This window comes from Rissa tridactyla, chromosome 1, assembly GCF_028500815.1.
Source record: "Rissa tridactyla isolate bRisTri1 chromosome 1, bRisTri1.patW.cur.20221130, whole genome shotgun sequence".
Lineage (NCBI taxonomy): Eukaryota > Metazoa > Chordata > Aves > Charadriiformes > Laridae > Rissa > Rissa tridactyla.
Window position 1 is genome coordinate 164,245,639 of NC_071466.1, and position 26,109 is coordinate 164,271,747.

General features: G+C 39.7%; 1 protein-coding gene across 3 annotated transcripts in view; it reads left to right on the plus strand.

Annotated features, from left to right (window-relative positions):
* The window catches only part of EP300 (E1A binding protein p300), a 64,921-nt gene that overhangs the window by 35,120 nt on the left and 3,692 nt on the right, over positions 1-26,109 (plus strand). For all 3 annotated transcript variants that reach the window (XM_054191374.1, XM_054191384.1, XM_054191364.1), the window contains 20 exons: positions 363-440; positions 1,319-1,428; positions 1,944-2,099; positions 3,146-3,589; positions 4,117-4,305; positions 5,084-5,240; positions 5,815-5,933; positions 7,950-8,189; positions 8,753-8,841; positions 11,318-11,398; positions 13,937-13,993; positions 15,446-15,523; positions 16,594-16,661; positions 18,076-18,226; positions 18,579-18,725; positions 19,170-19,283; positions 21,081-21,246; positions 21,920-22,084; positions 24,175-24,336; positions 24,785-25,066. In XM_054191374.1, the coding sequence (XP_054047349.1) occupies positions 363-440; positions 1,319-1,428; positions 1,944-2,099; positions 3,146-3,589; positions 4,117-4,305; positions 5,084-5,240; positions 5,815-5,933; positions 7,950-8,189; positions 8,753-8,841; positions 11,318-11,398; positions 13,937-13,993; positions 15,446-15,523; positions 16,594-16,661; positions 18,076-18,226; positions 18,579-18,725; positions 19,170-19,283; positions 21,081-21,246; positions 21,920-22,084; positions 24,175-24,336; positions 24,785-25,066 (3,053 nt within the window). The remainder of the gene's footprint in view (positions 1-362; positions 441-1,318; positions 1,429-1,943; positions 2,100-3,145; positions 3,590-4,116; positions 4,306-5,083; positions 5,241-5,814; positions 5,934-7,949; positions 8,190-8,752; positions 8,842-11,317; positions 11,399-13,936; positions 13,994-15,445; positions 15,524-16,593; positions 16,662-18,075; positions 18,227-18,578; positions 18,726-19,169; positions 19,284-21,080; positions 21,247-21,919; positions 22,085-24,174; positions 24,337-24,784; positions 25,067-26,109) is intronic.

Sequence of the window (26,109 nt, forward strand, 5' to 3'; positions counted from 1 at the left end):
CGTTTTAAATCCAGAGGTGCAGTAACAGTGTAGAGTGGTCTGTAGAAGTTCTTGTGGTCTGGAATGTTCGTGAGCTACTGAGTTTGTCATTGTACCTCGATAACATACCTCAGATTTGTCCTCTGCCTCTGTCAGAGGATATTTCTGTCAGTGGAACGTGCTTATACTTTCAAGGAGGTTTTTGGTTTTGCCTCACACTTTGAGGACTCTTCAAGAGTGTTTAGTGTTACTGGACTGTGCCGTACGCGTTCTTTTTTCTTTTACACATGGATTCTAGTGTGTAATTCTCACTAAAATGTTTGATGGGTAAAACCTGGTGGTCTTCTAAATGCCGTAATCTCATTCCAATATCTTTTTTCCAGATGGTCCTCTTCCTGACCCAACCCTGATACGTGCCAATGTGCCAAACCAGATGATGAATCGCATGCAGGCACAGCCAGGTAAATACTTGAAGAAAATTCGCTACTATGATTTTTTGAAGGAATCTTGGAATTGGGCAGCTCCTGCTGAAGTGTCACATTCACCCTTGTTTCACCCATTTGATTGAGAAAATAGCTATGTGTATGGTATAACACTTAACATAAATATATATATAAAATATATATATCTAAACTATATATATCTGTAATAACATTTCATGATCTTGTGAATTTAAGAGTTGCAGGTTAGCTGCTTGTTTTGTTAAATAAAGAACTTGATGCTTTTGGAACTTCTGATTGTGTGGACATAGGACGATGGGGTGGGTCAAATGTGGTGGGCCTGGCCAGCTTAGGTGAGGACATGCTGGTGGCAGAGGGAAGATGGTGAGAATTATTGCTCAGAAGGAAGGGACAAAATCTTTTTTACATAGTCAAGAAGTATTGTAGTCAAAATACAAAGTACTTGAGGAAGTGAAGGTACAGTTTGGGATTCAATAAGTGAATTTCTAATACGTAATTAAGATAATACAACTTTCTGTAGAAAGTTGATCTTCAGCAACGGGTGTGACAGTTCTGGTTATTTGTTATGCATTCCAGTGGTTTTCAAACTTCAGAGCTTTGATAACAGTTAGGGGAAGCATGTCTTTTGAGGGGAAAAAGAACCCAAACCTTAGTCTGTATTTTGAAGGAGTATGGTAGCTTGGACGCTGTATTTAAAATTATTCCATGTAACAGGTTGATAGAAGAAAGTATTTCCTTTATAGTATTGCATGCTCGAAAACTGGTTGCTAGAAAACAAAATTGTGAAGAAACTGACAGCACTTCTCCAAATGTTGAATAGTGCCCAAAGGAGAATTCAGGCCTTTGTTTATAAGTGTTTTTTTGGCCCAAACGCACAGGAATGAATCAGTTTGGCCAGATGAACATGCAGCTGTCACCGATGGGACCCCGGCAAACCCCTCCTCTTCAGCACCCTGGACAGCTAAGCCAGGCTGGGGCCATGAACCAGGTCAGTCTGCCTTTCCGAGGGCTGCGCAGCTCGCGGGTTTGCTTCTGCTTGCTCTGGTTTTCTTAAAATAAATAAGTAAAAGAAATCATAATTAAAAAAAAATAATCAAGTATTATTTCTTCAATCTCTTGATCCTTTGGTTCCTCCTTTTGCATGACCACTGCAAGATTTGTCTAGTCTATGGTAAGGCTTTAGATCTTGGTGGTAAAAAAAAAAATGCCTAAAAAATAAGTTTAAGTGACTTTCTGTGCTGCTGCATCCTTAAAACAAGGAACAAAAATAAATCTAAAGCCACAGTCCCAATCTGAAATCAGTATCCTTTTCCTTAGCTTACAAGGGAAATCATCATAATTTCTGTCTTTTGAGAGGAGCTGTAAGCAGGCTTTCTATATTGTATCCTACAGATAAGCGGCAAGCATCAGTTTTTGCAACAAGATAAACATTGGGGGTTTTTTGTAAAATTTTATGGAAGTGCACGTGCATTGTATGAAATGAGTTCCTTTCTCTTCCAACAGATGGGATTTCCTTCACGTATGCAGCAGCCAGGCGTTGGCCAGCCTTCCGGTCAGAATCAGTTTTTACAACAGACCCAGTTCACTGCGTCTTCCCCAGGAATGAACGCAGCGAGCATGCCTATGACTCAGCCTGGCAATCAGACACCAGTTTCTCAAGTGAGTTTCTGATTTGTGGGAGTGGTGTCAGTGGGCTCTGTCATATATCAGTTTCATTGTTCAGTTAGTAGTAATGGAGGAGAACTTGTTTTCTCAAGGTGCTTTTGGAATTATAGTCAACTGAATTAATTTATTGACATATTGCGTTTTCCTGATGTAGCACTGGGAATGGCAAGGGTGAAACGTTGTTGGCTTGTTCTCAGGCATAAGTGTGATACAAGAATTTTAAGTTTGGTTTTTATGGAGCAAAGAAGAATTGTTACTCAGCATGCAGTAGTTAAGAATTTCTTGCTTAACAGTGAGGCAGCGAAGCCTGAGAAATTAAGAGATCATGGAAGAATAAGTCATAAAAAGGCATGTCTGTCCAGGACCAATGTGTGTTGCTGGCTTTGGGGGATACAAGGGTTATCACTACTAAAGATCTGACCTTATAGTCTGGCAGTTTCCTTTCTGTCCTTTCCCTCTCCCTTTTCAGCAAGAACCTTTCAGGCCAGGAAGAAGTAGGGAGCGTCAGTTTGCTTCTCGTTGATGCTTCTTCCTAGTTTGCAGGCAAGATTGTTGTGGAGTGACAGCTTTTTTCCTTGACCAATAAATTTTTTTTGTAATCTTCTAATAGTACGGTTACAGCTGTACTTATTTGTGATGGTAAATTCAGTTTCTAGTCTTGGGGGTGGGGGTATGGGCACACTAAGTGTATTTGAATGCAATTTTTCACTGTGGTTCATTGTCGCATATTCAGGATGTACAAATTGCAGTTCTAGAAAGAAATGTTTTGCGAACTGGGAGTGTAGGTGTGCCATTCTTTAAATATGTCAACAAGTATAAGTTATTCTATGAAACTTCTCTTTTAGACCTGAATAAATTATAAAACAGCTTTATGTTTGTTTGGAGCAAAAAAAAATCAAAATAGGGATTTTAAAACAAAACAGTTAGTTTGCTACATTTTTAAAAATATGCAAATAACTGTGGGAAAGCAGCCATTTGACAGTAATTTCTCTTGCTTTTCTATTTCAAGTCATTGCAAATTTGTACTTGTTTTCCCACAGGCACAAATGACCAGCGCTTCCTGTCCTGTGAATTCTCCTGCAATGGCTCCAGGTTCTCAAGGGAGCCATATTCACTGCCCAACTCTTCCACAGCCTCCCATGCACCGAAATTCTCCTTCTCCGGTACCTAGCCGAACCCCGACACCTCACCACACACCCCCAGGCTTGGGATCACAGCAACAGCAGGCAGCAGCAGCAGCTGCCACTGCTGCCCCCACACCTACTCCTCAGGCAATGCCACCTGGACCACAGTCGCAAACTATGCACCCCCCTCAAAGGCAGACCCCAACACCTCCTCAGGCACAGCTGCCTCCACAAGTCCAGCCTCCGGTTCCAATTACCCCTTCTGCAGAGCAACAGCAGCAGCCCTTGTCGCAGCAGAGCACGACTGCATCTGTTCCTACACCGACAGCACCGCTGCAGCCTCAGCACCCCACAACACCTGTAAGGAAATACTTTAATTGTGCTTTCCCTCCAAATGTTTAAGCGTAAGGTTTAATTTTCAGTTGGTCTTTATTTTTGTGAGAGTCTGTGGTAATGGAGGTAGCTCCTAGCATGTTTAATATCAAAATAGGTTTTATTGCATTTGGGAAGTGACCTTTTTGCATCAAGACAAGTCTATAGATCATCTGGTGTTTCTAGAGAGAGAATGTTTTTCAGAATTGTAGTGCACGTTTTGAAATTCACTGTGAAACATGGATGAGGTCTTTAGTTATATCTACATATGCATAGTGGTGGTGTACAATAGAGAAACAGTATGTAATTTTCTGTATACTAGGCCTTTCAGTGCATGTTTCTATTGCATGTTTTTCTATAATTGGAGTTGTATAGCAGTATGTTCAGGTGAAGCAAGTAAAAGGACTGGAGAGCATTTAAACTTGGTGGAAACGTAGTATAGGTAAAAGGTAGGTTAAAGAAAGAAAAGTAAGTTCATTGGAAGCCTGTTTGCAATGTGTGTGTTGTTCCCTCAGCTTTCACAGCCAGCTGTAAGCATTGACGGGCAGGTATCCAACCCCCCATCCACCAGCAGCACAGAGGTGAACTCTCAGCAGACTGTTCCAGAGCAGCAGCAGCCACCCTTGCAGGAAGTGAAAATGGATATTAAAACAGAGGAAGGGGAACCAGAACAAACAGAGATGCAAATGGAGGAGAAATCTGAGGTGAGATTGTCGGCCAGTTGTTGGGTAGGATATCTTTATCTAGTGCTGCTAGATGCTTTCTGTCTCCGTGCAAGCCATTCCTTCCAGAGCTCAGTGAGAGCTGTAGCTGCTACCTGCTGCTGCCATTTTGGTTGTTGTCTTAAACTACTTCTTCCTAAAGAAGGGTCTCTGTTTTGTGGTGAACTGGTGGTAGAAGCCAGTGGCCACAGGAAAGACCATAATAATGTGGTTGCAGCTGTGAGGCTTTTTGGTAAATGCCAATGTAAGAGAGCACTCAGGTAAGTCCTTCAGACATTACTGGCAGCAATATGTTACAATAGTGGGCAATGGGATGAGAGGAAACAGCCTCAAGTTGCACCAGGGGATGCTTAAGGACATGGTTTAATGGTGGACTTGGCAGTGTTAGGTTTATGGTTGGACTCAGTGATCTTTTCCAACCTAAACGATTCTATGATTCTATATGCACATGATGGGCTGCTTTCTGGGCTCTGATAAATTGGACTGAGGACAGCTCTAGGAGTGTGACTGCCGGGGGGAGTCATCCTGGCAGCCCCAGTGTGGGAGAGACTGCCCAAAGAGCTGGATGAGTACCTCTGAGTCTACTTGCAGCTCAGGACTGGTTAGCAGCTCATCAGTGCTGCTACTGCAGTGTTTAAAGGTGCGTTCTAGCACATCTGCTCAAGTTTTAGGCAAGTTTTCACTACAAAGTAGATACCGTTAGTCTTAGGGGAGAGTGGTGGGTAGGATGGCAGATGACAGGCTCCAAACTATTTTCCAGGTTAAAGTAGAACCAGTCACGGAGGAATGTAAACCAGACCCAATGGAACAAGAAGAGAAGAAATCTGAAGTGAAGACTGAAATACCAGAGGGGGAAGAAAGACCTACTACTCCAGCTACTCAGTCTTCTCCAGCAGCTGGGCAGTCTAAGAAGAAAAGTAAGCAGGAATACTGTCTGACTGAAATTCACTGCATCTCCCTGAAGAAATCTTTGCCAGGGTGGGCGGGAGGGAAGAGCTTTCTTCATTGGTAATCCGTAAACTTACATGGATTGTTCTTTGTGGCTTTTGGCAAAACTGTCTGATAATACATGTGCTTGTAATTGGCTTTGGGCAAGTTCTTTAAGGCTTTAGTATTAGACATTGAGCCTTAGTGAAATTGTCAGTACAATTGAGATTTGAAATACTCCTCGGTTACAGGTTTTCTAGACAAGTATTTCTTGGGACATCAGAGAGGAGCCATATTTGGAATGTAAAACAGCTCTATTAAATGTAGCGGTGCCTTCCTACGATAAAAACAAGATTCTCTTTAATATTTTGGCCATCTCCTTGTGTACAGATGATCATTTTAATATCCTCCTCAGAATTCAGTGTTGCAGAGGATAAACAAGCCATGCTAAGTAACTTAAATCCATTGTTTGTAGTCTTTTTCCACAGACCTTACATCTTCCAGCAGGTTTCTTCCTTACAGCTGTTTCTGCTGTCTTTTTAATGTTGATTGTTTTTCCAAAAGTTTTCAAGCCAGAAGAGTTGCGGCAGGCACTTATGCCAACACTGGAGGCACTTTACCGTCAGGATCCAGAGTCTCTTCCATTTCGACAGCCTGTGGATCCTCAACTACTAGGAATTCCTGTGAGTGTCTTAGCAAGATACTTTCTTGGCTTTAATTCAAAACTACTATATTATGGCATACCTGTTTGAGAACAGCTGAAGTCTTTCTTGTTAACATTTTTATATTGATGCATTTGAAGAGGTTTTGGCTTGGGCAGTGGAATGAACCATGTCTGACTTAGGAAAGTTTGTTTTTTCAGAAGTCTGTTCGGGTCTGTGTTCCTCTTGATAAATAAGCAGGTGTACCATACGTTGAAGGGATTGCCAGCAGAACCCCGGTGCTGTGTGGGCTTTTTATGGACGTTGCTTCATGATGTGCTGTTTCTATTGCTGAATTCCTTAGGCGTTTCTCATCATACATAAAACTTGGCTGAATGTGTGGGAAATTAAGCAGATCAAGACCACTTTAAAAAAAAAATAAATCCATCAATGATTATTAATCTGTTATGAGCAAGGAGACTATTCAACATCTAGTTTTGTTTAGGTCAAATTTTCTGCTTGTTTTAGAGTTGTCTTCAGAAGGCATTACTATCCTTCAGGGATCTGTGTGTTAAACTGCCATGGTTTTGGCCAAATTGGCCAATGGCCGGCAACAGATGCCCCCCCCCCCCCGCCAGCCTCGTACACGGAGAGGAGGAGGAGAGTTAGAGATTTATGAGTTTAGAAGAAACTAAACTACTTTAATGAAATGTTAATAATAAAATAAAAAGGGAAATAATGAAAATAGATAGCAGTATACACAAAACCGCATTAAGCTCCCAGGATGACGTCACCAGCAGGCACTGGGGAAGTCCCAGACTGGACTCAGTGATGGGTGGGAACTGGATTCCACAGCTGGAGTCAGAAACCCACGGATCGGGATCAAAGGCAGATGAACAGGCAGGGTCCTCCTTGGATGTCAGTCATCGAAGAAGGAGAGTTGACCCATTGATCCCTCAGCTTTTATACTGAGCATGGGGCAGATGGGATAGAACATCCCTGTTGGTCAATTTTTGGGTCACCTGTCCTGTCTGCTCCTCCCTGCAGGTGGGACCCCTCTATGCTTTTCCCCTTCCGACCCTCCAATGGGGCAAATAATGAAATTAGCTGACCTTGGTTGTTACAGCAATAAGTATAAGCAAGAGCCTCTCTGAGTACCATTTCTTGGCACAAACTGTAAACATTGGTCTTATCACTCTTGAGAATGAACCGCTTTCGACACAACGTGCTGTTAATTTCAGAGAGTTAGAAGAAGCCTAGCTAAGGAATAAAATTACTGAGCAGAAATTGGTTCTGTTTTACCTCAAACCAGGACATAAACTCTCTGGATTGACCACACAAGTTTATTATTTATACACAATATGTATACATAAAAGTTCTGCTTAGGTGCTTTGGGCAATGTTTTTTTGCCTGAAAGGGTTGGTTGGTTGGTTTGTTTGTTTGGTGTGTGGTTTTTTCAGGATAGATACTGTAAAAATTCAAGGCCTGCTGTATTATAAGTAGGCATAAATGTTGCTGATATTCTTTAACAAGCTCTCAATTGGCTATCATAATCTGGGGACTTTTGTAGAAGTGGCCATATAACTGATGGGGGGGATTGGAAAAAGGCATTCTTTAGAGGAGCCATGATATTGTTTATAATCTAATAAAGTTACTTCTTTTCGTTTACTAGGTTGTCTGGTCTATTACAACCAGTCACTTTCTATTAATGCTCTTGTATATCCTCAGATCACAGTGGCTGCAAAAACATTGCTATTTCCTACTGCTTGTGCTACTTGTTTTGCTGACTAAAATTAGAGTGGCTTTATTTCCTCAGGAGTGGAAGAGCGTTAGAGCCTGAGAAATAAAGGCATAATGAAAAGGAAGTACTAGGGAGTGATACAGTATTACTTAGAGGGGTTTTTTTATTGTACGTCACAAGCAGTTTGACAATCAAGTCAGGGAGGAACCTGTTTTTCTTGATGTACTGCAGAAGAATTTATATGCTGGGAATGCGCATGCTGTCTTGTCACAACACAGTTCGGTAGTGGTGTTTTGATACGCTGCGTATTCTTGCAGGATTATTTTGACATAGTAAAGAACCCCATGGACCTTTCCACTATCAAGAGGAAGCTGGACACGGGACAGTATCAGGAGCCGTGGCAATACGTAGATGACATCTGGCTCATGTTCAATAATGCCTGGCTGTATAACCGCAAAACATCCCGGGTATATAAGTACTGTTCCAAACTGGCAGAGGTCTTTGAGCAAGAAATTGACCCAGTTATGCAGAGCCTTGGTTATTGCTGTGGAAGAAAGGTAAGAAAATAAATATTTTTAGTCTGCCGCGTGCTTCTGGCGCTAAGCGGGGAAAAAATACAGCAGTTGTAATTGTTAGCAGTTTTGTTGTGTCAAAAATTTTGAAAATTTACCACAATTTAGCAACCCTGAGTAATCTGATTTTGAGGGTTTTATGGATCTTCTAAATTCTATGCAGTGCTTAAATCATCTATTTGTATATAAGCCCTTGGGGGGAAGAATTCAGTAACTGAAGGCTTATTTTGGTTAGGGCGACCATGTTTGCTATTGCAAATTAAACAGATGTGGGTTTGTTACTGCAGAAGTGCGCTCTACTTCACTGTATATTGAGACTGTATTTCCATTGTCTTGTTTGGATATGCTTTCCATCTTTGGAGAAGAGCTAACTTGAGAATAACAGCCCACTGAACATTTTTTATGACTAGCACTTTGTGCACTTGCCGTGCTGTGAGATCTGTGCACAGAATAAGGTGGAAATGATCATTGTCTGGGTCACGCTTGCTTCGCCTGGAGAGCGAGTGAAAACACTCCTGAGTACTAAGATGACCCATTCCTCTTTGCAGTTGGAGTTCTCGCCACAGACTTTGTGTTGCTATGGCAAACAGCTGTGTACAATCCCTCGAGATGCCACTTACTACAGTTACCAGAACAGGTAAGGAAAAGTCATTGGTGCGTTTTTGTGCATGCTGCAATCGATCTGTTTAAAAGGCGTGCATGTATCTAAATATACACCCTCTTTATATGTGTACACCTTCATGTGTTAAGATAAAAATTTGCTGGAAGTGCCCTTGAATAGTTTACCTTGTGTGATAATTTCTTTCTGCAAAAGTTCACTGCAGTCTTTTCTCTTCCTCTTTTGTTTGCAGAAACATGATGTTTTACTAAATTTTTATCCTGCAGTTAGTTAAATCTTCAGTTATCTACAAATCATATATACAAGTCTGTTGTCTTTTCCTTCTTACCATGCAGCAGTGTTTTTCATGCAGAACACTAAGTAAACCGTGCAGCAAGTATATTAGTGTATATTAGTGCTCATAATACATACTGTACTTGACAAGTCTTGGGTTTTTTTATGATGTTAACACTGAAGAGCATACTTATTTTTATGGTGCAAATCTTCGTTGGAAGGTTTGTGTGTTCAGTTCTTCAGTACTTGCTTTTCCTCCCCAAGTTTCCTTAAGGGAGTTGTCTTGCAGTAGCTGTCAGCAGCTCTGTAAAGTGCTGTCACTTCTTCAGGTCTTTCGAATAATTTTTTTGACTTGAGGTTTGTTAAAGGATTTAAATGTATTTGACTTCTGAAAGACTCTTGCAAGGCTTCTCTTTGCCAATTGGGGTAGTGAGGGAGGAAGAAGCAGGGAAATACGTGCTTTAACACTCCCATATCCCCTGGGCTGTCTACCAGAATGTACCTGTTAGAGCAAAGGGCCAGTTATCTCCAAACTATGTCACCTCCATGAATTTAGTTCCTGCTCTCCGTTCTTTCCAACACCTTAAACAAAAAAACCCCACCCCAGAACAACAAAAACACTAAGGCTTTTACCTGAAAGCCAAGTAGATTTTTGCAAGAATTGCAGTTTTCTTAAGCACCCGGTCAGGTGAAAGCAACTGAAGAGCTACAGGAGTTAGATCTTAACCTTCTTAGGCTTCACAAAGGTTTATAGCAGTGAGTGGAGGTTTTTAGTGGTGAAGAAGTAGAAAATAAGCTTATAGTATCCCATAATAACTATTGTAGTTTTAGACTTACATAGTATAGAGCTCTTCATATCATGTCAGTATCTTCTGCTTACGTTTATCTATGGACAAGCGCTAGATGGACCAAAAGACTCAAAAAATCTGACATGCTTTACATATTTTCAGACATTAGAAGGGAATTTTTGCATTATAACAGGTGCATATATGTGAATTGTAAATTACATTATGTATGCACATGCATATATATCTATAGACTGAAATGTACAATTTCAGAAGTACTGTTTTCTGCGTTATCTCACATGAGAAATGCGAGAGAGGGTTGAGACCTGTCTTTTTAGCCTAACAGCTGCTATAGCGTGGGTTTGTGTGGCTTTATAATAAACTTGTTTGAATTTTATTTATTTTTAGTTGTCTTGTGCACTCAATTAACATGCCTTAGTAATGGAGAGGCCACAATTTTAGAACATTTTTGAGGGCTGGGGTAGAATCTTGAATTAATCACTATTTTATTCAAGTATAAATGAAATCTTTCTCTGTAATGCTTGCTGTATTGATGCCTGGACTGTTCTACACTCAAACTGGGCTATGGCAGAATCGTATCAATATAGAGCATTATGTGTATAGTTAAATGTTACGTATTTAGTTAATGTACAGTTTGACAGTTCTATAATTAATGTTTGTAAGATTTTTGAGGACAGATTTTATTATTCTTGAAGCTTCTGGTGTTTAGCTTTCCCTTTCAACTGGGAGAGAATCCTGTGGCCTTTCAGCATTTATACACTTAAGATGGAAGACTATCCCTCTTCCATTGATCTCCTGCAGATCCTCCTGCCAACAGAACTGCTGTGCTGATGTAGAAGTCAGAGTAGCAGTTCTTCCTTCCTTCTGCTCTTTTTGCCTTTCTCATTTTAATTCTTTGCTGTACATGGCATGGATTATTAAAATGAAGAGGGTATGGGTATGCTAAAATGGAATAATCTTGTTTAATTTGCTTTAATCATTTGCTGCTTGTGAACCCATTTGAGAGATTTAATGCTAATCTGTGCTTTGCCTTGGCTTTCTGCTTTGTGTTGTCTTGTCCTGCTTCTATGTTTTTGTTTTTTGTCCTGCAAACCCCCATTTCTTTGTTTGTTCGTGTTTGTGTTGTTTTTTTATTTCTCCTTCATGCTTGTCATTGTCTGCACTTGGCTTTGATTGCGCAAAAAAAACCCAAAAACAAACAAACAAACAAAAAAAACAAACCAAAAAAACCAAACCAACCAAACACAATGTGGGGCCCATAAACCTGCATCATTGAATATCCTTGTCGCCGTTGATGACCTGCTCTCTGCTCCTGTCCCTTCCTTGGCCTGCTGTGATTGGTGGCTCCGTTGCTTGGCTTGGGCTGTGTTGTGTGGACGGAGCAGTTCACCCAAATATGGCCTTCTTGCTGACAGGTATCATTTCTGTGAGAAGTGCTTCAACGAAATCCAAGGGGAGAGCGTTTCTCTGGGAGATGACCCATCACAACCTCAAACGTGAGTTTATTTGCGTTTGCTTGGGCTGTGCATTCATAAGCTGTGTCATGGTCTATAGTGCTTTCTCAAAGGGAAGGAGTTTAGTTTTAGGTAACCCTTGCTGTTCATAGGCTAGTAGAAGGTGGACCAAATATTCTTCATAAAAGCCTGGACTTGTGCTGTAGATTTTTTCTTTAAAATCTGGAATAACTGAACTGTAGTGAAAAATAAGCACTTAGTGCAACTATATACTGCAACTATACCAATAGAGAGGAAAGAAGAGAATTGCTGCTTTTCTGAAAGAAATGTATTCTACTGCAAAAAAAAAAGCATGCCTGCAGGCAGGTAGGTGACAGACATAGTTGGAAATAATGAAACGTACCATTCTGTTTATAGACTGGCTATGCTATTAAACTTGTACTCAACTTCAGATTGTTTTTCATCCAAATCAGAAGCAGGCAACCTCCTTTTGCTGTACAAACATTTTACTGCTGGAGTGTCATCTGCTTCTGGGAAATGCTGTGCAGTTATTGAGGAGATCATGGTAAAAGGCCAGGCATGGATTTAGTTGCATTTTCCATGCTGGTAGCAAGCTGTTGGGACAGTCTTTCATTCTGCTGTACCTTCCTCATACCTCCCCCCAAAAAATCTTGAAAGAGAGTTTTGGGCGACTGAGGAAGCCCTTGAGGGACAGATGAGTGCCAGGCAGTTACTCTTTGAGCTGTTGAAGAAAGCTCTTTGGGGGAGGGCATTGCAGGAACACTGCTGTAGAAGGAAGTGAGGAACTTAGAAAAGTCTGAAGCCAGGGGGAGAGTTGTCCAAGTTGGTAATTGGATAAACTGAGTTAACTTTCACTGGAAGTAGGAATTGTCTTTACCAGCGTGTTACCGAATCCTGGTTGCACTGGTGGATGTACCTAAAACAGCAGTGAAAGAATCTGCTGGGCCTTGGGAAGATGTAAGAGTACTTGTGCCTTTCTGGAAGGAAAAAGGAAGCAATAATGTTCATATGCTGCTCAGTACAATGGGCCGTGTCCCTGTGAATAGTATTAATTACTACTCTAGTAGAAGCAGAGACCCAAAGTTTAATCGATACTGTCCAGTTTTGTTAATATGAGACGTGGGATATGAAGTAGTTGCATGTGAAAGACGCAAGTATCTATATACATATAAATCTGTATATATAAACAAACATTAAATATATTCATCTTTATATATAAATTTTTGTTTAGCTGCTGAGAGAGTATGATCTTTCTCGTACACAAGGTTGAATGGTTTCCTACAAACCTTAGAGTCAGGGTAGAAGGCAGCATAGAGTGCTTTTGATTTTTACAGTAGAATTGGAACATGGATGCTGGATACAATTTTTTTTTTTTTTTTAATAAAGCAATCAAAAGCTCTTTGAACACAAGCAATGGTTAGAAGGTACTTCCAGCTCCTGGTATAATTTTTTCATAGCTGTTTTAAATGCTTGGTTGTTGTGTAGTAAAAATGGAGGCTATGGGCTGCACATGAGGACCGAGTATGCTTTTGAATGTTCTCTCACCCGCTTACAGGCTTTGTTTTAGAACTCATTTTACTGGGGCGTATAGAGATCTTGCTCCTTTCCTCTCTTCCCACAATCTGTTGTTAAAATGGACAAAAGCAAAAAAGATTAGGAGTATATATGTCAGGTCCTGTTTACAGTTCTACTCACCATATTATAATAATAGTTTGAGGTAATTGGGTGATTGAAATTTCCTCATTTATCTGATAAGAATCTTGAAGTATTCTGCATCTGTCACTATTCGGAATAAACACTGAAATAAAAGGATAGGAAGGCTAATGCACCTCACGCAAGTTGGACTGAGTCTCTGTCATTGCTTCTCAGAGGCATGTTCTGATCTTCACATGTTATACAACACACTCTTGGGGGTAAATTCTCAGAGATCTGGGTATTCTTGTGTGATCCTTCTGGACTATTTTGAACCAGATTAGTATACAAGATAGCTGGGATCTCACTGTGAAAAAGATGGAATTTCTAGCCTTACAAAGGCTATAGGGAAGGTAAAGATAATGTAGAATAATGGCTGGGCTGGGGTTGCAGGGCTTGGAAGATGCAATTTATCCTTTGAAGTTAATCTAGGAGGAGGGCTAGGGGGATCTGAAATAAGAGCCTGCCGTTCTCGGTAATCAAAGATAATTGGACTTCTCTACCTTCAGAATATCAGAGAGGCATATCAAATAGTCCTTCGCTATGAAATACCAATCAGACTGGTCCAAAACTTGAATGTCAGCAAGTTTTGTCATTTATCCTGTAGTAAAACTGAATAAAGGAGCAATGTGGTTCTCTACAAGCTATTGTCCCATAGAAAAGAATGTTTTCCATGGGCAGAGTCAAGGGTGGCGTATACTTTAGTTGTCTGTCACTTTGTAAAATACAGCTCCTTTCCTTGTAATGCCAGTGAGCGTTCAAAAAATCTGCTTACAAGTTTTGTCTTGGTGTGCAGATGCGTGTGGTATGGCATGAATGTATGTTGTCTTGTGTTAAAACTGAGTTTTATTGCCTGTTTCTCCGTAGCACGATAAACAAAGAACAGTTTTCAAAAAGGAAAAACGATACACTGGACCCTGAACTGTAAGTAATGCTGTCACTCTTTGAATGATCCTAATTTCGTTATAATTATTTTGTAAAAAAACATGTTATTCGTTCACCATCACCTTTGTTTTTCAATATTTTCCAAATTTCATGTAGCTCTGTTAGCCAGTAGGGGCTGCTCAGTAAGTGGCATATCTGGCATTCTGTCCTGCGAACCCGAACCACCACAGCTGTACTTGAGAAATATGTAACACTGTATGTATTGGCCAAAATCAGTGCATTTTGATGTCTTAAATGTGGATTCAACAGAAGGATGAATGCAGATAACTCTGCTTTGAAACCCTGTTGTGGCAAACGCTCAAGTCTCAGAACTGATTTGAGTCATTTGGCAGTAGCTCTTTAGATGCTGTTGGCTTTTCTGGTTGTCATATTTTACAGGCAGATGTAGTAGAAGGAAAAGTTGTTAAATTTGAATCAGCCGGTTCTTCTACGCTGCTCTGGAAGCAGAACTGTAGGCATTCGCTAATGTTAAATGATGGTGACTCAGCTGCTTTTCTTTATATTCCTGAGGGTTTTCTTGAAGCCAGTTTACATGCTTCTGCGTTATACACCTGTGCTGTTACTCTGCAAACATTATCTTCATTCTCAAATGAATGAGCAAAAAGGATATGTATTCTTCCCACACCATCCTTATAAGGGCATAAGGGTCAGCCAGTTCTTCTGTTTTACAAGGGCTGTGGGAAGGAGAGAATAGTAACTTGATTCATAACTTTTCTTTCCCTTTTGTTATAGTGAAGATACAGCATAATGCTAGAATACAAGCCTAACTTACAGTATGACACCATATGCCCTACATAAATTAGCTATTCATTCAAAGTCTTAGACTTTAATAAATAGCTGTGTTCAAAAGGAGTCAGATTGCCCCGATACATGAAGCAACCTTAGGTATTTTGGAGAATTACGTTCACCAACATCTGTGAAGCAGACCATATCGCTTACCTTAAAACCTGTCCTTAAATCTCTGCTATACTTCTGAAAGCTTCTGTTTTCTTCCTTCCCACCTTCCTGCAGTATATTTGCAATGTAGCCCAGGCTTCAAGCATAGTGAGGCAACTAAGAGCCAACTATTTCTCCTGGTTCTTCGCTTCTGACATCTGTGACTCCTTTTTCCTCTCTTTGTTATAGCAACAAGCAGTTTACAGATTTTATCCTTAGAAGGGCTTAACTTTAAAAAAAAAAAAAAAATGAGTGAAGCTGATGGCAGTAAGGCAAGCAAATAGTAATAATAATGTGTCCCTGCATAGGCTACCTGACTCGAGCTGACAGAGTCTTAATTTGTTCTGGAAGCTGTTTTCAGCATAGGCGTGCTCTCTATATTAAAAAGGCTCAAGAGCCTAAATGCTAGAACTCCTCTAAAAAAATACTACAAAATATACAAGCAAGTAATGACACTACTAACCTTCTTCCCTTCCCCCTTTTTTCCTTCTACAGATTTGTTGAATGTATAGAGTGTGGAAGAAAAATGCACCAGATCTGCGTTCTTCATAATGAGATAATCTGGCCTTCTGGGTGAGGAATTTCTCCTTCTGAAGTAGAGAGTAGATGACAGATTTACTAGAGTTAGTGCACAAACCTTCTTACGTTGGTTATATTTAAGAAGAAGTTGCATTCCCACATGAAAATTTTACAGAATACGTAGGGTAACATCAAATTTAGGCATCATATCTTACTGTGTTGCATGTGAAGTTGTTTCCAATCTTAAATGTTTCTAAAATACCTGTGTGTGGAGGAGGGCCTTTCAGGCTTAAGTTTCAGCCTTTTATGTTTAAAGATATTGGTCCTTCATGAAAAGATGGTTTTAGTTTCATAACAATTTTATACTAATCTATTTTCTGTACAAATCATATTGCTTTGTCATCTTCAAAAAAAATATTGTAAAAACTAAAGAATTTAACAGGTGAATTCACTTTTTTGACCTCAGTGACTAAATTTAAATTTTGAAAACAATCTAGTCGTCTTTAGATACTTCATAGTTCTTGATAAAAATACTGGGTTTTTTTTTTCCAATTGCTTTAAAAGCTTTTTTAAAAAGCTGATAAATTATATGTAGGTAAAGCTCTGTAAGAGCTTTACCTGTTCCCTTTCTTGACAAGAAAGCTATGACTTGTACCATTCTTTTTGTCCCATCCACATCGCTGCAGAAGAAGGCAGACATCCTGTAACTGAGGAAGAATCTGCCCATCATTTCATACTTGGGCATTTAGGAAAAAATCAGCCTTTTGCTATATGTGTTGCAGTATCTCCATCAGAGATGGCAGTTTGAGACTACTTATTGCAAGAATACTTTAAGCCAATATTGATAGACTTGCCAGTGGAGACAGTGTTTGCTGAGCTTGCGGATGGTGACGTGGGTGACGGACCGGAGGTGCACCCCCTGGAGCTTAGATCCTCCTCTGCACCTCTGAAACAGTTGGGCTCTTTCTACCAGCACTGTTCTCTGTGCTGTCTTTTATTTCAACTTTCACTTAAAGTATTTTCCAGACAGGATAAGATATGGTGAATGAATAATTTTGCTTCTAAGATGCTAAGGAACTTTACGGTCTGACTTGGTTTTTCACTTTCTCCTATTTTTATTTCAGCTTTGTCTGCGATGGCTGCCTAAAGAAAACAGGAAGAACCAGGAAAGAGAACAAATTCTCTGCTAAAAGTAAGATTCTGACACTTGCACCAACAAATCTTAAGTAATTTGTTTAGAATGGGAAAGGGGTGGCTTTTATGCTCATTTTGCATTTATTTCAATTTTTTGAGTTAAAGTAGGATACTTCTGGTCAGTTCTGAACATCAGTTCTGTGATGTTCAGAATGTTTGCATTTGCAGGTGTTGTCGTTGGTTAATAGTCTGTTGTAGAGGGTTAACAAACTGTTTTAGAGCACTGCTAATGCAAGATACACAGCCCTTTATCTCAATTGCATTATTAATAGCATTGGGAAATAGTTGCTGTGTGTCTGCAGTCTAACTTAAATTTATGATAACGTGTTCAAGTCACCGTGACTACTGCTGCTCTTAAAAGCTTTAGTGGAGATAAAGGTTGCATCAACTGGTGACAAAACTCTCTATAGACATTTCCTTTTGATCAAGGCAGCTGATTTGAAAGCAATGTAGGACGAAACCTGTGCAGTCATTGTCCATCTGTTCTATAGACAAAACAAGTCTTTCAGAAGCTTCTTACGTTGGTGTACTTATTACAAATCATGAGCATTTACATTTCTGCTAAAAATAATAATAATAAAATCCCCAGCCAACCAATAGGATCAAGATTCTAACAAGTATTAACGGTAGTGTTAGAGAGTTAACTTTTAAGGTCCTTCTTTGGAAAAAGAGGAAGGAGAGGATATCAAAGACTGGAAATTGTCTTGAAATTTGGGGGATGACTTATAGTTCAGTCACAAAAAGTTGGTCTCTTCAACTGTTCTTATGAAATGGAAAGCAAACCACTCAATGAATGGTTTCAACATCTGAGTCTTTTTCCAAAATCTCCAAAATCAAAACTTCCTAGATTCACCAAGAATACAAAGGGTCTTTTACAGTTTTTATCAGGTTTTGATTCTAGCAACATGTATGTATTGCATACTTAACATAGTGTAGTGATGCTTTACTGGAAGGTGTCAAATTGGAAAAATGAAAAGTTGATGATCAGATACGTAACTCTGCCAGAGGTAACGGACAGCAGAGAGACCTGTTACACCACAAATCTTAAACTCCTCTTCAGTTTTAGGTTTTATGTCAGCTAAGGTTATGCTTGTTCTTCTTTTGTATGAAGATTGTTTGGGAAACTTCTAAACTCTGTTACTTGCAGATACAGTTGTATTTAGTTGTTTTTTCCATTATTGAAATATATACAGGTTCTTTCTTTATTTAAATAACGTATAAGCCGTAAATGTGCCTGCAGGTGAAAAGCAGCTCACCTAATCTAGAAGTGTTAGCGCTTAGAGATAAAGCTTTAATTTATGATAACATACTGCATGCATTAAGAGTCGCTTTTCATTTAGCATCTGAATAGAGAAGTCACATTTGAACAGTTCAGTGTTGTACATATTTAGAGCTGTATTTTTCTGCTGCAGGGTTACCAGCGACAAGACTTGGTACCTTCTTGGAGAACAGAGTCAATGATTTCCTAAGACGACAGAATCACCCCGAGGCAGGAGAGGTTACAGTCAGGGTGGTACACGCATCTGACAAAACTGTCGAAGTAAAACCAGGAATGAAAGCAAGGTATGTTTTTTCCATTTCTAATTTTGTTTTGTTTTGGGGGAGGTGGAAGCTATTTGAATTTACTTACATGCCACTATTTTGAAAAGTAGACTGTTGTATTCAAAACCTCATCACTGACCAGTTCTTGACAAACAGACGTTACAGCAGCATATTCATTAATTGTGACTGTCATCCTTTTCATAGTAAAAAAGTGTATGCCTTGGATTTTGAGTAGTCTGTAAGCATTTAACTTTAAAATTGCACTGAAATTACACTTACAGTAGCCATCATCATTGTTGCTTTTACCTAGTGACGTGTATTCTCTAATATGTGAACATATTTGGTATTCCCCTTTACCCTCTGTAATCCACAGGTTTGTAGACAGCGGAGAGATGGCCGAGTCTTTCCCTTATCGTACGAAAGCGCTTTTTGCCTTTGAGGAAATTGATGGTGTAGACTTGTGCTTCTTTGGGATGCACGTACAGGAGTATGGTTCAGACTGTCCTCCACCCAATCAAAGGTGAGGAGCTGCGTGAAAGTTTATTTTATTTTATTTCGGCATTTTGGCACTGTTTCAGTTGAGTGAACCTTGTGAAGCTCTGTATAGAGCTTCCGTGTTGCGTATGTGAAGAGTCTACTGATGTTAGCTTCTAGAAACAAAGTAGCTTCTGTAGCGAATATGTCAGAGTTACTTCTTAATGGGGGTGCTGGCTGGCAGACAGTGCTGCCTGGAGGATCGGTTGTCAGTATTCTCAAGGCAGGGACTGGATAGTTTTAGAGAGATGAGGCTAGGATAGCAAAAAACCCCTGAGTTTCTAGAGGTAAATTAGGATCAGAGGCTTTGAAGATTACTGTTTTATTGCATGCTTCACATTTTATGAATTAACATGAATAAACTTGTAGAACTACTTTAAAATCTCTGCTTCTCATCATGCCTTTTTTGGTTTTTTGTTTTTTTTTTTAGGCGAGTGTATATATCTTACCTTGACAGTGTTCATTTCTTCCGCCCTAAATGCTTGAGGACTGCTGTCTATCACGAAATACTAATTGGATATCTAGAATACGTCAAGAAACTAGGGTAAGTCTTTTTTAATGTTTTCTCCTGCGCAGCATGTGTGCTAGGTAGTTCTTACTGCAAGTGAAATTACTAGATCCTATTGTGCCAAATATGGTGCCTAAATACCAACTGGTGATAGAATAACTTGGCAACAACTGTGTTTAGTTGACAAGGGGAAAAGAGAAAAAGGGATCGCAGACTTTTCAGGAGAGGCTTATGCTTCAGGTATTTTTAGGTTTCCAAACTTATGTAAAACTTCCTGAAGTCTAAGTAGAAAAAGTGAGCCTTTTTATCTGGACCCTAAAATTTTGCTGGCCTTGTGTAATGCCACTACTCTAATCAGGTCATTCCTTTGGGCTGGCAAGTGAGTTCTTACCCATGTTTATGAGAGAAAGGTAAGTGTATTCTGGCTGTACTGATGAACTCTGTAACGGCTCTGTAAGGCCACTAAGATGTCTCTTATAGAACGAGTAGTTGAAATTGTGAGAAACTGAAAAGTTGGAATAGAAAGACGAGAGTATACTTGGGACAGGACAAAAAAGAACATGGAACAATTGAAGAAATGAGAAAGGTGGAAATTAAATGGCCATGATTACTGAAGTAGAAAAGACAGTGAAGTAAACAGTCTATTGTCAAAGGTATCTGGTGTAGCTTGGCAGAGTGTTGTTCGTGAAGAAATTGTCAGGGACTATGTTCAGAGTAGTCGCATGAGAAAAACAGGGGAGTCAGAATGAAGGTGTGTGGTACTGTCTTCAGTACCTCAGATGATATAGTTCTTAGTACTTCAAAGGCATATGTTAGACTTCTTTCTGCTTTTTTCCTAGCCTGTGAGTCTGTAAAATAGCTGCATAGAGCTCAGGCTTCGCTCTTACTTAATGCTGTTTTCTGTGCTAATGGGTAACATCAGGTTCTCATTTGGGGAAAACAATATTGGTCATGCAGTATCATCTCTCCCTTCTTGGGCAGAAGGAATGACAACTGGCTGCAGTTCCCAGGGTTTGGTTAGGGTTCTGCAGAGCTGTTTCTCAACACGGCAAGGATGGTTATTTTTCTCCAATGTGATATCTGATTATTCCTCCTACTGGAGTTCTCCTAAAAAAAAAAAAAACAAACAAACAAAAAACAACAAACCCAAACAAAAAAAAACAACAAACAAAAACACAAACCAAGAGAAGAATTGAGGATGAAGAAGTGATATTTGTGGTATTATATTCTCTGCAGCTGCTACTATTTGGATGTAATCTGTCTTCATTGTGCTTAGATTGTACACCCAATAGCATCAGTTGACAGTGACTGTTTATTCCCAGATATGATTGTGAAACCTTTTAAAACTGATCCTCAAAGTTAAAAAAAAAAAAAAAAGGACTTAGAGTGAAGTGAATTGTATGTTTAAGTAAATATATTTTTAAAATGTTGCTAGATAATGAATGACTGCTCTGTCTCAAGGGAAAATAATTCTGCCTTTTACTACTGAAATACTTAGTCTCTCTCTTAGTTAATTGGGAGGTGGCAATCGCAGGTCTGTATCAGGCTTTGATTTTTTTTTTTTAATTTAGACTAGGAAACGTGCACACTTTATATGAACTACTTTGCATATAGCGCTAAATTCTAAAAAAATTGGTGGAAAGATGTTAATGCTATCGCGTGAATGAAGCCAGAATGAACACTAGAATTAAAATTTTGGAGAGCTATAATTATTACTCATCTGGTAACACTAGCCAACTTTGTGGTGGCTCCATCTGGTGGCAGAGAGGAGAGCAAGCTCTAGTATTAATCGTCAGAGCCCACAAGTACTGTTTTTTTGTCTAATGATGCTAGGTATACTACTGGACATATCTGGGCATGCCCACCTAGTGAAGGAGATGACTACATCTTCCACTGCCATCCTCCTGACCAAAAGATACCCAAACCCAAACGACTGCAAGAGTGGTACAAAAAGATGCTGGACAAATCTGTGTCAGAGCGCATCGTTCATGATTACAAGGTTTGTGAAGTGTATGTTCGTATCGGGGAGGGTGTGTTGGCCAGTCTTGTCTTGGTTACTTCCTTGCCTTATGCATTGTGTCCGATTCTTGGAGTTTACTGTATTGGTTTTAAGTTAAATGAGCATTAAAAGTTCAGAGTTAAAATAATACCCTCTTCAAAGCACATAGCTTCTGAAATCATTCTAGCAAGAGATTTGAAATGATACCATAGAACAAACTAAATTTTTGAGGAATACTGTAAAAGAGAACGAATTTCATTTCATTAATACAGAGAAAATACATGGAATCTTTAGTCTTTTGGCATTACATAAAATAGCAGGATTAGGCTGCTGACACAGGTAGAATTATGTAAAATCCTTGGAATTATTAGGACTTCAGCTGGTGCTGATAATGTAGTGATTATATTGTCCCACCTGGCAAGTATTGCATATTGAAGTCTATCACATGGCAATGATTTATTTCTTCAGAGCGGGAATATTTGAAATATATTTGATGCATTGTCTGTAACTGATGCAGTATTAAATCTGCACTTAAAATGTGCCCTCATAAAATGAATTGAAATATTAACCTTGCCTTTGATCTGCTGGTGCCTTTTCTTATCATTTATTGAAGAGGTTGGCTTTACTTATATGACTGGTAATAGTGGTAACGAAGTGTTTTGCCCTTTTTCAGGATATATTTAAGCAGGCAACAGAAGATCGTCTAACAAGTGCAAAAGAGCTACCTTACTTTGAAGGGGACTTCTGGCCTAATGTTCTAGAGGAGAGCATTAAGGAATTGGAGCAAGAGGAAGAAGAACGGAAGAGAGAAGAAAACACTAGTAATGAAAGCACAGATGTAAGAAGGCTTCTGCTATTTTATGATCTAATTGTAAAAGTTATGATTACCTGTGGCTAATTAAGAAAAAAAAAAAAAGGCAGGGGAGGACCTAGACACTTCAGTTAACTGGCTTTCTAGCTTCACTCCAATATAAATTTCAATTTTACTTTTCATAACTTAGAGCTGTTAAAATACTACTATGCTACATTTGTATGAGCAGTGGCTGTTCGTATGGCTATAAACCTAAATAATTACCAAAGTCAATTAGATTGAAACAGTTGCTAGTTGAATATTTTGCTGCTGAAATGCAATTATTACCAATATTCATGCTGCAGCCTCAACCTGACTTGGAAGCTTTTTCCTCAAGCTTTAGTTTTTGGACAGTGGCTAACTGCTTTCTTTCTAACTTAAATGTTATAGTACCAATCTTAGCAGAACATTCAGAGAAAGTAACAAGAGAACTCTGATTCAGTAGTTTACTCGGTATAGGTTTTTTCTAGTAGAAAGGTTTAAGCCATTGATGATCTGAAGGACAAAATACAGCTGGATTGTTGTAGGGCTACTTAAACTAGAGAAATTTCTTGCTGGTGTCTTGTGCAGTTCTTTTGGAGAACGTGCAACAACTGTGCTTTCACGTTCCACAAAGAATGAAAAAAGGTACGGCTCTTAATTCAACAATAAATTTGAATATGAACAGATGCGGCATTTATGCATCTGTCCATCCTTGGATCTTCTAAGCTTTTATTGAAGAGGTGGTGAATCTAGGATAAAGTTAGTAGTTTTGCTCACACAGTAGTAGTACTTGTTAGTTAACACTTAGTTTAAACACTGCCGCTTTGTCACCTTATTAGATACCAGATTTTTGCTGGGGTTTAGAATTAATCTTTTTACTAAAAGACCTTTGGATCAAAAAAGGTAGGTTTAACATTACAACTAGAATTTGTGGTTCTCCTGTGCTGCTCTTTGCAATGCCTCCTTTCAAGAACTTTGAGCAAACTAAGTGCAGGAGTAACCTGGGAATTAGGCAACTTGATACCACATTTGCATTAGCTAACATCTTACTAGAGAAAGTATTATTTAAAGGTTTGTTTTCCACTTGGCATAGCTGCAAGTTCCCAGAAGCCAGTCGTGAGGCATCTGACCCAGCTACATATGTGAGGTTGGTCAGCACTTACTTGATCCTTCACAGCAGTTTGGCCCCAAAATCCTGCCGTGGGAGAAGCTTGCAGCATATTACTATTTAACCTTTATTATTAAAAATAATTGCAACTCTTTATTGACCTGCATGTTTCATCTCTTGAAAATGAGGCAATAATAAACTGTACTCTCAAATGAAGCCATAGTCATTCATGTTCACTGGAAATTTCCATCCTGATGAAGTTGTTTTAAGCTTAGGAAAAATGCCTCTTTGGATAAGAATTGCTTTGATCCTTGATCATCATACGCTGTAGTGTTTTGAAGGGCCCTCTGAGAAGCACAGAGAGGAATAAACTGTTCATTGCTAATTGATTATAATTGAAATTAAGCTGAGCTGGTTTTTTCGACAGGATATGTTGCAGGATATGACAGGAGGAAGGGGCATACTAGAAATGGCCCTACTGATGCCTTTTGGATCAAAAGAACAGCTTCATATCAAAATCAGTTTAATGCAGTATATTAAAAAATAAGAAGAGATCTGTCAGCTGTGACAAAATTAAATCTAGGTGGATTAAGTCTTTCTACCTCTGTTTAGTGCAATATCAGTTGTACTTCTCAATTATTTTGAGTTTGAATTGCATTGAGAAGCTATCTGCCGAACCCCTTTGTGATTATCCAAGAGGCCCTACATGTTCAACTACAGCAGACAAATGGGTTTCAGTAAATAACATTTCCCTTGCACCTCCTGAGCGTTTATGCTCTTAGTATTTTTAGAACTATGTATTGCTGATCTTGATATCTTCTGGAGTGATTCTAATGGAATTAATTTAATGTTTCAGGGGGCCCTGGTAAGCGTCTTTGGAGTAAATTATTGTGTAATGTGTTTTGTACTGCCGTTACAGAAGATCTGAAAGTAATAAAATGCTGGTGTGGCTTAGATACCTGACATAAAATGCCTTTAAAATTAATAGGTGAGCAAGGGAGACAGCAAAAATGCCAAAAAGAAGAACAATAAGAAGACAAGTAAGAACAAGAGCAGCTTGAGTCGTGGCAATAAGAAAAAGCCTGGCATGCCCAATGTGTCCAATGACCTCTCCCAAAAGCTGTATGCCACTATGGAGAAGCACAAGGAGGTAAGAGTCGATAGAACGAGAAATATGTATTTTACTTAAGTAGAGAGGTTTACAAAGCTTTGGTACTTCAGAGTTGTGCCCTGATACAGGTTTGTCTGGAGAATTGAGTGGTGTACCAGACAAGCACCAGTAGGCCTGGGCACTCTTTGCTGCAAAGGCAGTGGGGATAAAAACAGCTTTGCTCGTACAGAACTTCCTAACAGTCTGGATTGTCACAACAGTTTTACTGTTACGGTTTGGTCCAGTGCTCCTTACCTAATGCATCTGAAGAAGGTGAACCTGCAGAGCACCCGGAGGTTTGAAATTTCCCAGCCCTTACAAGCACAGCACCCTGGCAGCCCATCATTCACGTGTTAGTTGGTCCTGGAATTGTACGCTCTGTGTAATGAAGTTTGGGTACCAAAACATCTGGAAAAGTGCTGGCATATTAAGTCTTTCTACTTTTCAGGTCTTCTTTGTCATCCGTCTCATTGCCGGCCCTGCAGCCAATTCCCTGCCTCCCATCGTTGAGCCTGACCCACTCATTCCCTGCGACCTGATGGATGGGCGTGATGCTTTCCTAACCCTTGCTAGAGACAAGCACCTGGAGTTCTCCTCACTACGAAGGGCTCAGTGGTCAACCATGTGCATGCTGGTGGAACTGCATACCCAGAGCCAAGACCGCTTTGTTTACACCTGCAACGAGTGCAAGCATCATGTGGAGACCAGATGGCACTGCACTGTTTGTGAGGTATGCTTGGGGAAGTTTTCCCTGCCTGTGTCCCTGTATCCCTGTGCCCAGAATACTCTTTACCTGAATGAATTTCTGAATATTAAGTGGTAGAAAAAGATATGTACAGCTTGTCCTCTGGCAGTTCAGAAAGAAAGGAGAGGAAAAGTTTTCCATAACAAGCGATTCTGCTAATCTACTTGCTGTGATTTTTGTCTTCTGCTTTCAAGTTGTGGAGAACTAAAGTAGAATTTTATTTCCTGTAGTTCATTTAAGGTGCTGTTGCTTAAGCAGTTGGGAACCGTAGCAAATGCTTGAGCTGTAATGGTAGGATCAGCTGACTTTTCTGAAGAGCAATGCATCCTTGCTGCTTCCAGAGTCGGAAGTGCTGTGCTGCAGTATTTCTGTAAATAGGGCTCTGCATTAGTTTCCTGACACAGAGGTTTTGCTGTGCTGGGAGTCAGACTCCTGTACTTGGGTAACTCTTGCACTACTCTCTTGTCTCTCTGTAGAAGGCTGCAAACAGCATATTTGTCCTCAGGAGTGTTTGCAATACCAGTGTGTTTGAAGATTGAGGCCAGTGGTCAGGGTCAATGCTGTGCCCTCCAGAAGCTGGACTAACCTTGAATCTGGCTTGTAACTTAATTTTTTAGCCTGCTGGAAGTAAATTACTCTCAGATCCAGTTCTGAAAAGCTACGATTAAAATTTTATGCTCCCATTTCCTTGTGTATACCAGAAAATGCATTCTAAATTTCCCATGGATAAATGAATCCCAAAGTCTTGGATCCTTTTCTTAAGGATCAATTATTGAGCCCAAACTTGTGTGCTGTTGCTTTCACAGAATGTAAATGCTGTTCTGTTCTTCTGTCGACACACTGCTGTTTAACTTGCCTGAAAACTGAAAATGTAGCTTTCATTCTCCTTTCTTCTTTGAAAGTTGGTACCTCTCCTGTCACTCCTGCCCTCTTTTGAAGCAGCAGCAGCAGATGGGCAGCTACTTGTTCCTTGCCTTTTTCTTCTCCTCTCCTATCAGGAAAGAAAGGGATTTTTCTGGCCCAGATGA